The 16487-nt window shown below is 46.4% G+C and overlaps 1 protein-coding gene across 1 annotated transcript in view; it reads right to left on the bottom strand.

The window, feature by feature from the left end:
- The window catches only part of itga10 (integrin, alpha 10), a 181141-nt gene that overhangs the window by 61098 nt on the left and 103556 nt on the right, over nucleotides 1-16487 (bottom strand). The window contains exons 9-11 of the mRNA XM_072282845.1: nucleotides 15506-15671; nucleotides 13549-13622; nucleotides 2168-2312 (exon numbers count right to left, since the gene is read on the bottom strand). Coding sequence (XP_072138946.1) covers nucleotides 2168-2312; nucleotides 13549-13622; nucleotides 15506-15671 — 385 coding nt within the window. The remainder of the gene's footprint in view (nucleotides 1-2167; nucleotides 2313-13548; nucleotides 13623-15505; nucleotides 15672-16487) is intronic.

Below are 16487 nucleotides of genomic sequence, written 5' to 3'. Positions count from 1 at the left end.
GCTCTGGCGTTTGGTGCCTGTGAGCTGTAAGAATAATAAACCAGTTCCAATTCTAATTAAACCTATGCCCTCTAGTTTTTCAAACCTTTCCCTGGAACAAAGGAGGTGTGTACATCTTATCGATGCCCTTCATAATTTTATGTACCTCTACGATGTCACCACTCAGTCTCCTCTGCTACAAGAAGTACACTCAACGGCAACATTATGTATGTCTGCTCATTAATATGGCAGCAGCTCAATGCAGAAAAGCATGCAGACATGGTCACGAGGTTCAGTTGTTGTTCAGACCAAACATCAGAATGGGGAAGAAATGTGATCTCAGTGACTTTGTCTGTGGAGTAATACACATAAAAAATTGCTGGTGAACGCAGCAGGCCAAACAGCATCTATAGGAAGAGGTACAGTCGACGTTTCGGTCCGAGACCCTTCGGGCCAAAACGTCGACAGTACCTCGTCCTATAGATGTTGCCTGGCCTGCTGCGTTCACCGGCAATTTTTATGTGTGTTGCTTGAAATTCCAGCATCTGCAGATTTCCTCGTGTTGACTGTGGAGTGATTGTTGGTGCCAGATGGGGTGGTTTGAGTATCTCAGGGCCTATTCCACGCTGTATTTCTAAAGAAATAAATAAATAATGGGGAAACTCTGATCTCAAATCTCCGATGCCTTGCAGCTATACCCACTCATGGGGAAGGTTTTGGGAGAAACCCTGAGGAAAAACTAAAATAAGAAGTAAAACAAAGACCTCTAACTCAATGTCAGCAAGTTGAAGGAGCTGATTATTGACTTCGGGAGGAGGAAACCAGAGGTCCATGAGCCAGTCCTCATCGGGGGATCAGAGGTGGAGAGGATCAGCAACTTTAAATTCCTCAGTGTTATCATTTCAGAGGATCTGTACAGGCCCAGCATGTAAGTGCAATTATGAAGAGAGCCTGGTGGCAACTCTACTTCCAAAGATTTGGCATGACATCTAAAACATTGACAAACGTCTATAGATGTGTGGTGGAGAGTATATTGACTGGCCGTGTCACAGCCTGGTATGGAAACACCAATGCCCTTGAATGGAAAATCCTACAAAAAGTAGTGGATATGGACCAGTCCATCACAGGTAAAGCCCTCCCCACCATTGAGCACAAATACATGGAGTACTGTTGCAGGAAAGCAGCATCCGACGTCAGGGACCCCCACCACCCAGGTCATGCTCTCACCTCGCTGCTGCCATCAGGAAGAAGGCACAGGTATTACTACCAGGCAGCAGGGGAGTCCTCAGTAATTATTACTATTCGTTCCATCTCTTTGCTGGAGGCCAGTCAGAATTACGGTGTCACTGAGGTCTGCTGGCATTCTCCATTGTAGGAGAAACACCCAGTAAAAACTGTCGAGTTTAATAATCTGCAAGTGGTGGGTCCAGGATCAACATTACTCACCCTGTGCTTTTATTGTGCATGGATCAGCAATCTGCTGTGGTGTGTCGGCATGGCATACAACAAAAAACATTGAACAATAAAGGATTATATAACAATAAGGCTAGAGTGTGTTGTAAACAATCAAAATTAATCTCATGCAAGAGTAACATTCATTTCGGGAGACTAGGATATAAGATGGTTCAGAGGAGGTGTACGAAAACTATCCTGGGAATGAAAGGGTTAATGTGTGAGGGGTGTTTGAAGGCCCTGGGTCCATCCTCGCTGGAGTTTTGAAGAATAAGTTGGGGAGGGGGATCACGTTGAAACTTACCGAATATTGGAATTCCTAGATAGAGTGGATGTGGTCGGGATGTTTCTTAAAGAGCATGATTCTAGGACCAGAGGGCACAGCCTCAGAATAGAGGGATGTCCATTTAGAACAGAGGTGAGGAGGAATTTCTTTAGCCAGAGGGTGGCGAATCTGTGGAATTCTTTGCCACAGGTGACTGTGGAGACCAAGTCATTAAAGTGGATGTTGATAGGTTCTTGATTCGTCGAGGGGGGGTGTTCAAAGGATATGGGGAGAAGTAGAAGAATGGGGTTGAGAACGATAATAAACCAGCCACGATGAAATGGCAGAGCAGCCTCGATGGGCCAAATGGCCTATTTCTGCTCCTGTTTTATAACAGGGTGTAGAGTATGTATAATATTGGCACAGACGGTTCCATCGATGCGAGACAGCATGGATATCCATTGTACGTACCAAGGTAGGCAGCATGGTTCTTCAAGGCTTTGGGGAACTCTCGGCTCAGGGCTTCCCGCGACGTGATGACATGGCCATCAGCACTTTCCTTCACCACAGCTCCGTTCCAATCATACGCTCCGACAGCCCCGAGCAGGATCCCGTTCTGGGACACGTGTGAAGATTAAAGATTAAAAGAATTAGATTTGTCTCATTGCTTCTACAGCATTAATCCATTACAGAGATTTCTGCATGACAGGAGATCCTGCACCACAAGTGCAGGCCGCTTACACTGCATTGCAGTCAGCACTCTAGAAGCAGACAAGAATTACACACTCAGTTTATTTCAGGGACTTGTGCATTCAGAGATATACCTGCATTACTGGCCCAACCTTGCAGTCCCCTTCATTACAGTGACGCACGCATTACAGACCTGGGTTTAAAATGCAGGTGCACCATTGCAGCATGTCGCAAGGAGCTGAGCCATTGCTGATCATCATCCAGATATGGTAACACAGGGAAGCTGGCTGTGGGCTTGGAGCTGACCCACGGGGCTGCCCAGCGTAGGTGGGTGGAATGGGGTCACAGACGGACAGACAGCGAGCTCTCAGTGCAGAGAGGCAGCAGAGGGGAGATGTTGGACAGTGTCACCCTCAGGTGCCAGGTCTGGACGAGATGTGCAGAGCCGGTGGCACGAGTCAGTTGAGTTTATTGTCAGATGCACAAGCAAAGAGCGAGTAAAGATCAGCTTTACTTGTCCCGTGTACACCGAAACATACGGTGAAATGCATCAATTTGCGCCAACGACCAGCACAGTTCAAGGCTGTGCTGGGGGCAGCCTGCAAATGTCATCACGCTTCTGGCAGCAACATAGCATGCTCAGAATTCACTAACCCTAACATGTACGTCTTTGGAACTGTGGGAGGAAACCGGAGCACCCGGAGGAAACCCATGTGGTTACGGGGAGAATGTACAAATAGCAACGGAAATGGAACCCTGATCGTACAGCTGGCACTGTAAAGCCTTACACTACCATGCTGCCCTCTTGCCACTGTGCAGGAGAAGAGACAAGTCAGGGGATCAGAGGTGGAGACACTCAGCAACTTTAAATTCCTCTGTGTTACCATTTCAGAGGACCTCTCCTGGGCCCAGCATGTTAAATGCAATTACAAAGAAAGCACAGCAGCACCTCTACTTCCTTAGGAGTTTGCGAAGATTTGGCATGACATCTAAAACTTTGACAAACTTCTATAGACTTGAGGTGGAGACCATATTGACTGGGTGCATCACAGCCTGGTACGGAAACACCAATGGCCTTGGACTGAAAGTCCTACAGAAAGTAGTGCAACACACGCAAAATGCTGGAGGAAGAGTGAGTGTGGCTCTGATTTCCAGCATCTGCATGTTTTCTCTTGTTTGCGAAAAAGTAGTGGATACGGCCCAGTCCATCGTGGGTAAAGCCCTTCCCACCATTGAGCACATTTCAGGAACAGTTATTACTTCTCAACCATCAGGCTCTTGAACCAGAGGGGATAACTTCATTCGCCCCATCACTGAACTGTTCCCACAACCTGTGGACTCATTTTCAAGGACTCTTCATCTCACGTTCTCGATATTTAGTTTATTATTTATTTACTTACTTTTGTATTTGCACAGCTTGTTATCTGTTGCACACTGTTGAACACCCAAGTTGGTGCAGTCCTTCATTGATTCTGTTATGGTTATTACTCTATGGATTTATTGAGTATGCCTGCAAGAAAATGAATTTCAGGGTTGTATATGGTGACATATGGATCTCAGGGTTGTATATGGTGATATATTGATTTTGGGGTTGTATATGGTGACATATGAATCTCAGGGTTGTAAACGGTGATATATGAATCTCAGGGTTATATATGGTGACATATGGATTTCAGGATAGTATATGGTGTCATATGGATCTCAGGGTTGTATATGGTGATATATAAGTACTTTGATAATAAATGTACTTTGAACTTTAATTTATTATCTTCGAGGAACTTGGGAATACAGATCCATAACTTCTTGAAAGTGGTGCCACAGGTAGATAGGGCTGCAAAGGGAGTTTTTGGCACATTGGCCTTCATAAATCAAAGCACTGAATGCAGGAACTGGCATGTCACATAAAATTTCGACAACCTTCTATAGGTGCAGAGTGGAGAGTATCTTAACTGGATGCATTATAGCCTGGTATGGAAACCCCAGCCCCAGTGCCCAAGACTACAGAAAGTGGTGGATACAGCCCAGTCCGTCACAAGCAAATCCCTCTCCACCGCTGTGCACCTCTACAAGAAGTGCTGCCACAAGAAAACAGCATGCACCTTCAGGGATCCCCACCATCCAGGCCATGCTCTCTTCTCACAACTACCATCAGGCAGGAGGTACAGCAGCCTTTGGTCCGACACCACCAGGTTCAGGAACAGTTATTACCCCTCAACCGTCAGGCTCCAACTTCACTCACCTCAACTCTGAACTGATTCCACAACTATAGACTCACACTTAAGGACTCTGTATCTTTTACACTTTGGCTATTTGTCAGTCCTTGCATATGAATAGTTTTTCACATGTAAACTAAACAATTCTATTGGATCAGTACTTGGAGTTATGATGTTGCGGCCATTACAGAGACTTGGATGGCTCGGGGCAGGAATGGTTACTTAAATTGCCAGGCTTTAGATGTTTCAGAAAGGACAGGGAGGGAGGCAAAAGAGGTGGGGGCATGGCATTGCTGATCAGAGATAGTGTCACGGCTGCAGAAAAGGAGAATGACATGGAGGGATTGTCTACGGAATCTCTGTGGGTGTAAGTTAGAAACAGGAAGGGGTCAATAACTCTACTGGGTGTTTTTTATAGACCACTCAATAGTAAAAAGGACATCCAGGAGCAGATAGGGAGACAGATTCTGGAAAGGAGTAATAATAACAGGGTTGTTGTGTGGGAGATTTTAATTTCCCAAATATCGATTGGCATGTCTCTAGAGCAAGGGGTTTAGATGGGGTGGAGTTTGTTGACACAATATGTAGATAAGCCTACAAGAGGAGAGGCTGTACTTGATCTGGTATTGGGAAATGAACCTGGTCAGGTGTCAGATCTCTCAGTGGGAGAGCATTTTGGAGATAGTGATCACAACTCTATCTCCTTCACCATAGCATTGGAGAGGGATAGGAACAGACAAGCTAGGAAAGCGTTTAATTGGAGTAAGGGGAAATATGTGGCTATCAGGCAGGAACTTGGAAGCATAAATTGGAAACAGATGTTCTCAGGGAAATGTACGGAAGAAATATGGCAAATGTTCAGGGGATATTTGTGTGGAGTTCTGCATAGGTAAATTCCAATGAGACAGGGAAAGGATGGTCGGGTACAGGAACTATGGTGTACAAAGGCTGTTGTAAATCTAGTCAAGAAGAAGAGCTTATGAAAGGTTCAAAAAAAACTAGGTAATGATAGAGATCTAGAAGATTATAAGGCTAGCAGGAAGGAGCTCAAGAAAGAAATTAGGAGAGCAAGAATGGGCCATGAGAAGGCCTTGGCAGACAGGATTAAGGAAAACCCCAAGACATTCTACAACTACATTAAGAGCAAGAGCATAAGACATGAGGGAGTAGGACCAATCAAGTGTGACAGTGGAAATGTGTGTATGGAACCAGAGGAGATAGCAGAGGTACTTAATAAATACTTTACTTCAGTATTCACTGCAGAAAAGGATCTTGGCGATTGCAGGGATGACTTACAGCAGACTGAAAAGCTTGAGCATGTAGATATTAAGAAAGAGGATGTGCAGGAGCTTTTGGAAAGCGTGAAGTTGGATAAGTCACCAGGACCAGATGAGATGTACCCAGGCTACTGTGGGAGGTGCGAGAGGAGATTGCTGAGCCTCTGGCGATGATCTTTGCATCATCAATGGGGACGAGAGAGGTTCTGGAGGATTGGAGAGTTGCAGATGTTGTTCCCTTATTCAAGAAAGGGAGTAGAGATAGCCCAGGAAATTGTAGACCAGTGAGTCTTACTTCAGTGGTTGGTAAGTTGATGGAGAAGATCCTGAGAGGCAGAATTTATGAATATTTGGAGAGGCAAAATATGATTAGGAATAGTCAGCATGGCTTTGTCAAAGGCAGGTCGTGCCTTATGAGCCTGATTGAATTTTTTGAGGATGTGACTAAGCACATTGATGATGGTTGAGCAGTAGATATAGTGTACATGGATTTCAGCAAGGCATTTGACAAGGTACCTCATGCAAGGCTTATTGAGAAAGTAAGGAGGCATGGGATCCAAGGGGACATTGCTTTGTGGATCCAGAACTAGCTTGCCCACAGAATGCAAAGAGTGGTTGTAGACGGGTCATATTCTGCATGGAGGTCAGTCACCAGTGGTGTGACTCAGGGATCTGTTCTGGGACCCCTACTCTTTGTGATTTTTATGAATGACCTGGATGAGGAAGTGGAGGGAGGGGTTAGAAAATTTGCTGATGACACAAAGGTTGAGGGTGTTGTGGATAGTATGGAGGGCTGTCGGAGGTTACAGCAGGACATTGATAGGATGCAAAACTGGGCTGAGAAGTGGCAGATGGCGTTCAACCCAGATAAGTGTGAGGCGATTCATTTTGGTAGGTCAAATATAATGACAGAATGTAGGATTAATGGTAAGATTCTTGGCAGTGTGGAGGATCAGAGGGATCTTAGGGTCCGAGTCCATAGAACACTCAAGGCTGCTGCACAGGTTGACTCCGTGGTTAAGAAAGCATACGGTGCATTGGCCTTCATCAATCATGGGATTGAGTTTAGGAGCAAAGAGATAATGTTGCAGCTATATAGGACCCTGGTCAGACCCCACTTGGAGTGCTGTGCTCAGTTCTGGTCACCTCACTACAGGAAGATATGGAAACCATAGAAAGGGTGAAGAGGAGATTTACAAGGATGTTTACCAGGTACAGAGGAGATGTCAGGGGTAAGTTTTTTATGCAGAGAGTGGTGAGAGTGTGGAATGGGCTGCCAGTGACAGTGGTGGAGGCAGAAACGATAGGGTCTTTTAATAGACTCCTAGACAGGTATATGGAGCTCAGAAAAACAGAGGGCTATGGGTAACCCTAGGTAATTTCTCAGGTAAGGACATGTTTGGCACAGTTTTGTGGGCCAAAGGGCCTGTATTGTGCTGTAGGTTTTCCATGTTTCTATTTCTCTTTTTCTCTGTAAATGCCTGCAAAGTATGTATATGGTGACATTTACATACTTTGATATTAAATTTATTTTGATCTTGGCTTGATTTTGGAAAATCCTGAGAAAGCTGCCGGAGAAATACAACCTGCCAAACTTTCTCAAATTTGCTCGCCTGGGATTCAGTGTAGGATAAGCAAACCTTACTGGGAAGAGCAAAGCCTCCTCAGTTTCCAAGGTGCCAACTCCATGACTCTCTGAAACTGAAGCCAACGTTTTCACAACCTGAAGGCCCATTTGACGTCTACTGAAGCTGTAGGTCACGTACGCCGGCAGTGGGTCAGCAGGTGTGATGATGAACGGGATTTGGCGAGGAAAATGAGCCCTGTCTTGATCAGAGCCAACACCATCTCATGTTGGCAAGACTAAGCTAGTATTTCTCCGTTGATGTTGATAGATATATAAACAGCCACCAGGGACAAGTTATTCAGCCTCCAACCCGATGGCATAAATGTCAATTTCTCTTCCTGGTAAACAAAAATTTCTTCCCCCTCCCCTCTTCATCTCTTCCCCTTACCTCTCCTCACCTGCCTATCACCTCTCCCTGGGGTCCACTCCTTCTTCCCTTTCTCCCATTGGTCCACTCTCCTCTCCTATCAGATTCCTTCCTCTCCAGCCCTTTATCTTTCCAACACACCTGGCTTCACCTATCACCTGCTAGCTATCCTCCTTCCCCTCCCACCATCTTCTTATTCTGACACTTGACCCCTTCCTTTCCAGTCCTGAAGAAGGGTCTCAGCATGAAACATCGACTGTTTACTCATTTCCATGGATGCTGCCTAGCCTGCTGAGTTCCTCCAGCATTTTGTGTGCTACTGTGGATTTCCAGCGTCTGCACTCCTCCTCGTAATTACAGGTCGTTCAGTGCCAGTATGGTCAAGGTTTGGGTTTGGAAAAGAAAATAACTCAGATTTCCGATGCAACGTCTCTTCAAGAACTGTGTGGGTGTCAGGTGAGACTGTTACATAACTGTCTGGGCTCATACAGAAGTGAGGAGATGTTGGGAGGTGGAGTTTGGCGGTGTCAGGAATTGGTGGTCAGCCAATGCGTGATAGTAGCATAATCAGATCGTTAGCACCTGCACTCCTTTATCTATAGGTTTAATCTACTTAAACTCACTCTAAAAATAATTGTACTGATTTCATAAAATCATAAAACCATAGGACGTGGTAGAATTAGGCTATTCTGCCTATCATACTTGCTACACCATTTGATCACAGCTGCTTTATTATCCCTCTCAACCCAATCTCCTGCCTTCTCCCCATAACCTAATCAAGAATCCATCAACCCCTGCTTTGAATATACGCAATGACTTGGCCTCCGCAGCTGTCTGTGGCAATGAATTCCACAGATTCACCACCCTCTGGCTAAAGAAATTCCTCCTCGTCTCTGTTCTAAAGGGACGTCCTTCTATTCTGAAGCTGTGCCCTCTGGTCCTGTATCCCCATCGAAAACAACATCTCAATCCTCCCAACGTCCACTCTATCTAGGCCTTTCAATCAGGACCACTATCTGATGAAATATGAGCCCTCTACTTCCTCCACTGGCTGCTCCACACCCAAAAATGAAGACAGCCAAGAGACTTTCCAAATCAGATCTTTAAATAGATTTTGGATTCAGCATTGTTTGCAAGGACTGTCTTTATGGATTCTTCATCTGGACAGGCCTCAGTGCAAGGATTCCTGAAGGAAGTCGAGGTGCAAAGCAGCCAGCTTCAGGGTGGAAGAATGATATTGTTTTTATTTTGAAGGATCTGATGTTTCTTTTGGAAGTTGCAGGTTGAAGGAATGTTGGAAAGTTGGCAAGGAAGTGATGGGCAGCAGTGTCTGGAATGCAAACACACAACACAGTGTCAGCCAGAACTGCGTAGGATGCCTGCGTCTCAACTCTAACAACCTACCCGTCATCAATGCCCAGAGCATCTTATCGCCCCCTACCCCCAGTGTCATTAATCACTCCTATGCCAGTGCCTGTATTCAACCCCACCCCAGTCTATAATCACCCCCACCCCCAGTGTCATTAATCACTCCTGCCAGTGCTTGTATTCAACCCCACCCCAGTCTATAATCACCCCTAACCCCAGTGTCATTAATTGCTCTTATGTCAGTGCCTGTATTCAACCCCACCTCGTGCCAATAATTGCCCCCATCCCCAGTGTCTGTAATCACTGCCACCTCCCAGTGCCTGTAATCAGCCCATCCCCGTGCCAATAATCGCCCCACCCCCAGTGCTTGTACTTACTGCCACCCCCTGTGCCTATAATTGCCCCACCCCCAGTGCGGCTGTAATCGCCCCCACACCCAGTGCCTGTAATCGGCCCACCCCGTGCAAATAATTGGCCCCACCCCCAGTGCCTATAAATGCCCCACCCCAGTGCCTATAATCGCCCCTACCCCCAGTGCCTGTAATCACCCCTACCCCCAGCACCTATAATCATCCCTACCCAGTGCCTGGAATCACCCCCACCCCCAGCACCTGTCATCACCCCCATCTATGTGATCGCTCACCCCCAGCGCCTGTCATCATCCCCACCCAGCGGCTGTAATTGCCCCCGAACAGTATCGGTTCAATTGCAAGAATGTGACAGGTGCATATGCGGCCGATTGGATGCACGATGAATTGATTGGGCCTCCTACGTGCGGAGGGCTCTCTCGTTCCGCACGGACTTTCGAGTGTGCATGCATTCGTCTCGATGGGCCTGGTTCATCGCTCCCACACTGTACATTCCCAGTGAGTACACTGGCTAACATGACTCAGTAAAAACATTTAATCGTACTGCTCCGCTGACATCCCTGCTCCACGCATGGGTAACAGTTATCCCATCCTCCTTGCTAACTTTAAGTATGTACGGGGCAAGAATGACAACAGAGTAGCATCTGTCTTGTCCACACAGCCTCGATCTACCCACAGCAGCGCACACTACACAACCCCCCCCCCCCGCCCTCAGCACAACAGCACGCTCACCCCCATCACACCCCAGCAAAAGATGCAAACAACTGTCAATGCTGGAGGAACTTTGTCAAACAGTGAATCATCTGCAGCTCAACATCAGTGAGATGAAAGAGATGGTGATGGACTTTAGGAAGACTAAGCCTCCACTGCTCCCTGTTACTATTGATGGTGAGGACACGGATGTGGTGAGGACCTACAAGTACCTGGGGTGAACCTGGATGAGAGACTTGAGTGGAGCATCAACACAGAGGTTGTGTACAAGAAGGGCCAGAGTTGCCTCTACTTCCTGAGGAGACTGAGGTCCTGAGGAGTATGTGGGCCTCTCCTTCACATGTTCTACCAGTCTGTGGTCGCCAGTACAATCTTCTATGGGGTGGTGTGCTGGGGCAATGGCATCAACACAGTTGATGCCAACAGGCTCAATAAACTGATTAGAAAGGCTGGCTCTGTTATAAGAGTCAAACTGGACACACTGGAGACTGTGATAGGACAAAGGACCCCACAGAAAACCCTGGCAATTCTGGACAATGTTTCTCACCCTCTGCACGCCACCTAGGCTGAACAGAGGAGCACTTTTAGTAATAGACTAAGACAACTGCACTGCTCCAAAGAGCGCTATGTGAGGTCATCCTTATCCTCGGCTACTAGGCTCTATAATGAATCAACCTATAGCCGGGGAAGTGATGACCCCATTCCCCTCCTGTTACACACATCAAAGTTGCTGGTGAACGCAGCAGGCCGGGCAGCATCTCTAGGAAGAGGTACAGTCGATGTTTCGGGCCGAGACCCTTCGTCAGGACTAACTGAAAGAAGAGTTGGTAAGAGATTTGAAAGTGGGAGGGGGAGGGGGAGACCTGAAATGATAGGCGAAGACAGGAGGGGGAGGGATGGAGCCAAGAGCTGGACAGGTGATTGGCAAAAGGGATATGAGAGGATCATGGGACAGGAGGCCCAGGGAGAAGGAAAAGGGTGAGGGGAACCCAGAGGATGGGGCAAGGGAGGGACAGAGGGAGAAAAAGGAGAGAGACAGAAAGAATGCTGCTGCGTTTCTTCCCAGAGATGCTGCCTGGCCTGCTGCGTTCACCAGCAACTTTGATGTGTGTTGCTTGAATTTCCAGCATCTGCAGAATTCCTCGTGTTTACGTTCCTCTCCTGTTAGACTGTTTGAGGTAACTTATATTTTATCCTTTCTTACTTCTCTTCTAATATTTATATATTTGTATCTGTGCACTTGTAATGCTACTGTGACACTGTAACTTCCTTTGGGATCAATAAAGTATCTATCTATCTATCTATCATAGCACTGGGCACCATGACTGCACAGCCAGGATCACTGTTCTCGCAGAGAAGTGCTGGTGTTTACCAATGGTAGCCACAAGGGATGGTGAGAGTTCCTGGTTAATTTAACTCTCCCTGGCTCAGCACACCATATTCATCCCACAACTAGATCAAAGTTCAAAAAGTTCAAAGTTCAGAGTAACTTTATTATCAAAGTACGTATACAGTCAGTGTCCATTTTATTACGTACCTCCTGCACTAAATATACTGTATGTTTGTGGTTTTCTGCTGCTGTAGCCCATCCATTTCAAGGTTTGACGTGCTGTGTGCTCAAAGATGCTCTTCTGCATGCCACTGTTGTAATGTCTGGTTATATGAGTTACTTTCACTTTCCTATCATCTTGAACCAGTCTGGCTATTCTCCTCTGACCTCTCTCATTAACAAGGCGTTTTCACCCACAGAACTGCCACTCACACCATTGTTTTGTTTTTGCACCACTCTCTGTAAACCCGAGGGACTGTTGTGTGTGAAAATCCCAGGAGATCAGCAGCTTCTGAGATACTCAAACCACCCTGTCTGGCACCAACAATCATTCCACGGTCAAAGTCACTTAGGCCACATTCTTCCCCATTCTGATGTTTGATCTGAACAACAACTGAACCTCTTGACCACGTCTGCATGCTTTTATGCATTGAGTTGCTATCTCATGATTGGCTGATTGGATACTTGCATTAACGAGGAGGTGTACAGGTGTACTCACTAAAGTGGCCACTGAGTGTATGTTACCATGTACCACCTTGAGATTAATTTTCTTCGAGGCACTTAAAAATAAATACAATGGAATCTGATACCAGAGGATTTGTCCTGGGACCAGCGCATAACAGTTTCTCAAAGAAGGCACGATAGTGCCCCTACTTCCTGGAGGACACACCTAAAGGAACCAGAGGACACAGTTTTAAGGTGAGAGTGGGGATACTGAAAGGAGACCTGATGGTTAAGATTGTCCACATGGTGCTTGGTGGGTATGCGGAATGAGGTGGCAGAGGGAAGTACTGTTAGGATGTTTAAAAGCAGGTAGTTGGAGAGCAGAGGAGAGGAGATATATGGGCTGATTGTGGGCTAATGAGATTAGCACAGATAAGCAACATGGTCGGCTCGTTTCTGTGTTGTGTGATTCTATGATGCCTGTATGAAGACTCCAGGATCGAAGGAAAAGCTACGGAGGGTTGGAAACTCAGCCAGCTCCACCACAGGCACCAACCCCGCCATCGAGGACATCTTGAAACGGCAACGGTTCCAGACAGCCTCCATCACTGAGGACCTCACCATCTGGGACATGCCGTCTTATCATTCCTACCATCGGGGGGACGTACAGGGATCTGAGGAGGAACAACCAAAGTTTTTGGAACAGCTTCTTTCACTCCGCCATCAGATTTCTGAACGGTCCATGAACAGTGCCTCACGATTTTGATCTCTTTCTGCACGGCCCATTTATTTTTCAGCATAGTTCTTGTTGCAGCTTGGAGTATTGTTTTTGTGTTTTGCACAGAACTGCAAAACAACAAATTTCACAACATGCGTCAGTGATTATAAACCTGATAAAGATTAGCTTTATTTGCCACATGTACTGTAAATTGAAGCATACAGTGAAATGCGTCGGCATCAAATCAGACGAGCGAGGATTGTGCTGAGCAACCCCTGCATGTCATGCCACAATTCACGCTCGCAACTCTCTGACCCTAACCACACATCTTTGGAATGTGGGAGGAGACCCGAGCGGTCATCATCCCAAGGCCTCGTTCCGAGGCCCATTACTTCGGACCATCACAGAGCCTGCCCTGCTCACAAGCAGATGCTGAGAGCAAGAATGTCTCCGTTCCCCGACCCTGACAAACATCCAGCAGCTCACTACTCTGACTGGGACTCGCAAACTGCCCCCTTACCTCCAGAACGTGTGCTGAGAATCCTGCCTGTGACATTTCCAGCTCAAACGAACTTTCATTGTGCTGAATTGTTCCTGGAACAAACAAGGAAAAGGAGAATTGTATCAACACATAAGACCATAGGAGCAGAATTAGGTCATTCAGTTCATCGAATTTTTTCCACTATTCCATCATGGCAGACTTACTATCCTTCTCAACACCATTCTCCTGCCTTCTCCATAGCCACTGATATCCTGACTAATCAAGAACCTATCCGCTTTAAATGTACCCAATGACTTGGCCTCCACAGCAATCTTTGGCAATGAATTCCACAGATTCACCACTATCAGGCTAAAGAAATTCCTCCTCATCTCTGTTCTAAAGGGACATCCTTGTATCCTGAGGCTGTGTCCTCTGGTCCTGGACTCCCCCACTACAGGAAACATCCTCTCCACATCCACTATCTAGGCCTTTCAATAGTTGATAGGTTGCAATGAGATCCCCCTCATTCTTCTAAATTCCAGCAAGAACAAGGTCAGAGCCATAAAATGCACATGTTAACCCTTTGATTCTCAGGATCATATACATGAACCTCCTGCAGACCCTCTCCAATGCCAGCACATCCTTTCTTAGATAAGGCATCCAGAATTGCTGACGATACTCCAAATCCGGTCAGACCCTGGTATCCTTGCTTCCTTATTCTAGTGTCATTCAAGTGATATTCATGAAGTGCCACATGGCCGATTGAGGCTACTCTGCCAGTTAATAAGATTTCAGTTGGCCTGACTGTAACCTCAAACTGGGCAGCTGAAAGCACACACCACCAGGCTCAAGGAGCCGAATGGAGCTCTTGTACAGTAAGACCTCTTGACCTAAACAACCTACCTTGTCACAGCCCTTGCATCTTATCACTTGCCACAAAATCAACAGATTTCACAACACCCGCCGGTGATATTAAACCTGATTCTGCTTCCTCACTGAGGGATCAGAAGTGGGAAGGGTGAGCAGTTTCAAGTTCCTGGTTGTCAGCATCTCTAGGGCTCTATCCTGGCCCCAACATATGATATCGATGCAGCTACAAAGAAGGCACAACAATGGCTATATTTCATTAGGAGTTTGAGGAGACTTGGTACGTCATTGGCAAATTTCTACAGATGTACTGTGGACAGTATTCTAACTGGCTGCATCACTGTCTGGTTTGTGTGTGTGTGTGGGGGGGGGCTACTGCATAGGATCAAAGTAAGCTGCAGGAAGTTGCAAACTCAGTCAGCTCCATCACGGATACTAAGCTCCCGAGCGTCAAAGACATCTTCAAGGAGCAATGCCTCAAAAACACAGCATCCATCATAAAGGACCCCCATCGCCCAGGACATGCCCTCTTCTCATTGCTACCATCAGAGAGGAGGTACAGAAGCCTGCAGGCACACACTCAACAATACAGGAACAGCTTCTTCCCCTCTGCCATCCGATTTCTAAATGGACATTGAACCCATGAACATGCCTTCGCTACCTTTTTTTCTCTTTTTGCACCACTTATTTAATGTAACTTTTTAAATATATATACTCACTGTAATTTAAAGTTTGTATTATTACATATTGCAATGTACTGCTGCCACATAACAACAAATTTTACGACATATGCCAGTGATATTCAACCTGAGCCTGACCTGTGCTGCACCCTCTCTCTGACTGTAACACTCGTTCTGCTTTCTGTTATTGTTTATCTACCTTGGTATGCAGAACAAACTTTTCTCACTGTACAAAGTTAAACCAATTACGTCCACCACCCCACCCCACTAACCTTTACCCTCTTGCTATTTTATTCACTCTAGAGACACAGCAAGGTAACAGGCCCCTCCGGCCCAACAAGCCCACTTCGCCCATGCGACCAATGAACCGGTGCCCTGTCTCAGCAGAAGAGTCAAGGGAAAAGTACAGCCAGTGGAGCAATTCTGAAAGGTTGGAGGGGCCCACGTACCTTCTAACCCGAAGATTCGGTCTCCTAAGGCATCCACGATATCATTCAGGGCTGCCTCATCACTTACGTTGAAGAAGTGTTTCTCATCTGGGTCACTGGCAATAAATTTGATCTCCCTTATGAAGGTCTCGGTGTCTTTGCGCCTCCGGATGTAGTGGCCCAGGACCTGTCGGATGAGAACAGTCAGCTTTAATCTTGTCCGCTTATTTACTGTGGGGCTGTCCTGAGATTGAATTTTGGGCAAATATATAAAGTCACTGTATAGAGCAACACAATATGAAAACAGGTCCTTCAACTCCATGAGTCCATACTAACCACAATCTCCATCTTGCTGGTCCCAAATCCCTCTCAACAATGTTCCCCCATGTACTGGAGGCAAGGTCATTTGATTCTGATCAACTGGTTTATTGATCACTATAAGATGTCTCTCTGGTGCTTCCCACTCCCTTCCCCTTTCCCCAACCATGACTCTCCCCTCCCTGGCCCCTTCCCACTCTCAGTCCACGATAGAGACCCATATCAGAATCAGGTTTATCACTCACACATATCATGAAACATGTCTTTTTTTAGGGCAGCAGTACAGTGCAACACATAAAATTATAAGAGTACCATGTCACTCCAAGTCTTAGGCACTCTAGCTATATATATATGCCTAAGACTTTTGCACAGTACTGTATGTGTGTGGGTGGATGGGTGGGAGGGAGGAAAGGGGTTTGTTTAACTTTGTCACTTGGTGTGTCCGTGTTGTTTCTGCTGAGTATGGTGGGGCTGCTGTGTTGGCACTGGAAAATGTGACAACCCTTGTGGGCTGCCCCCAGCACATCCTCGGCTATGTTGGTTGTTGACACAATCAATGTGTTTCACTGTATGTTTCAATCCGTACTTTATGAGTAATCTGAATCTGAACCTGTACCCGGGTCACTGGCACTGTAATAACACAGTATGGTACCGTGCCATCCCTAATGCTAAGTTCTTTTTCTCG

Source organism: Mobula birostris, chromosome 2 (assembly GCF_030028105.1).
Source record: "Mobula birostris isolate sMobBir1 chromosome 2, sMobBir1.hap1, whole genome shotgun sequence".
In the NCBI taxonomy this organism is placed as follows: domain Eukaryota; kingdom Metazoa; phylum Chordata; class Chondrichthyes; order Myliobatiformes; family Myliobatidae; genus Mobula; species Mobula birostris.
The sequence above is the reverse complement of the archived record's forward strand: the minus strand, read 5'-3'. Positions and strand labels throughout refer to the sequence as shown.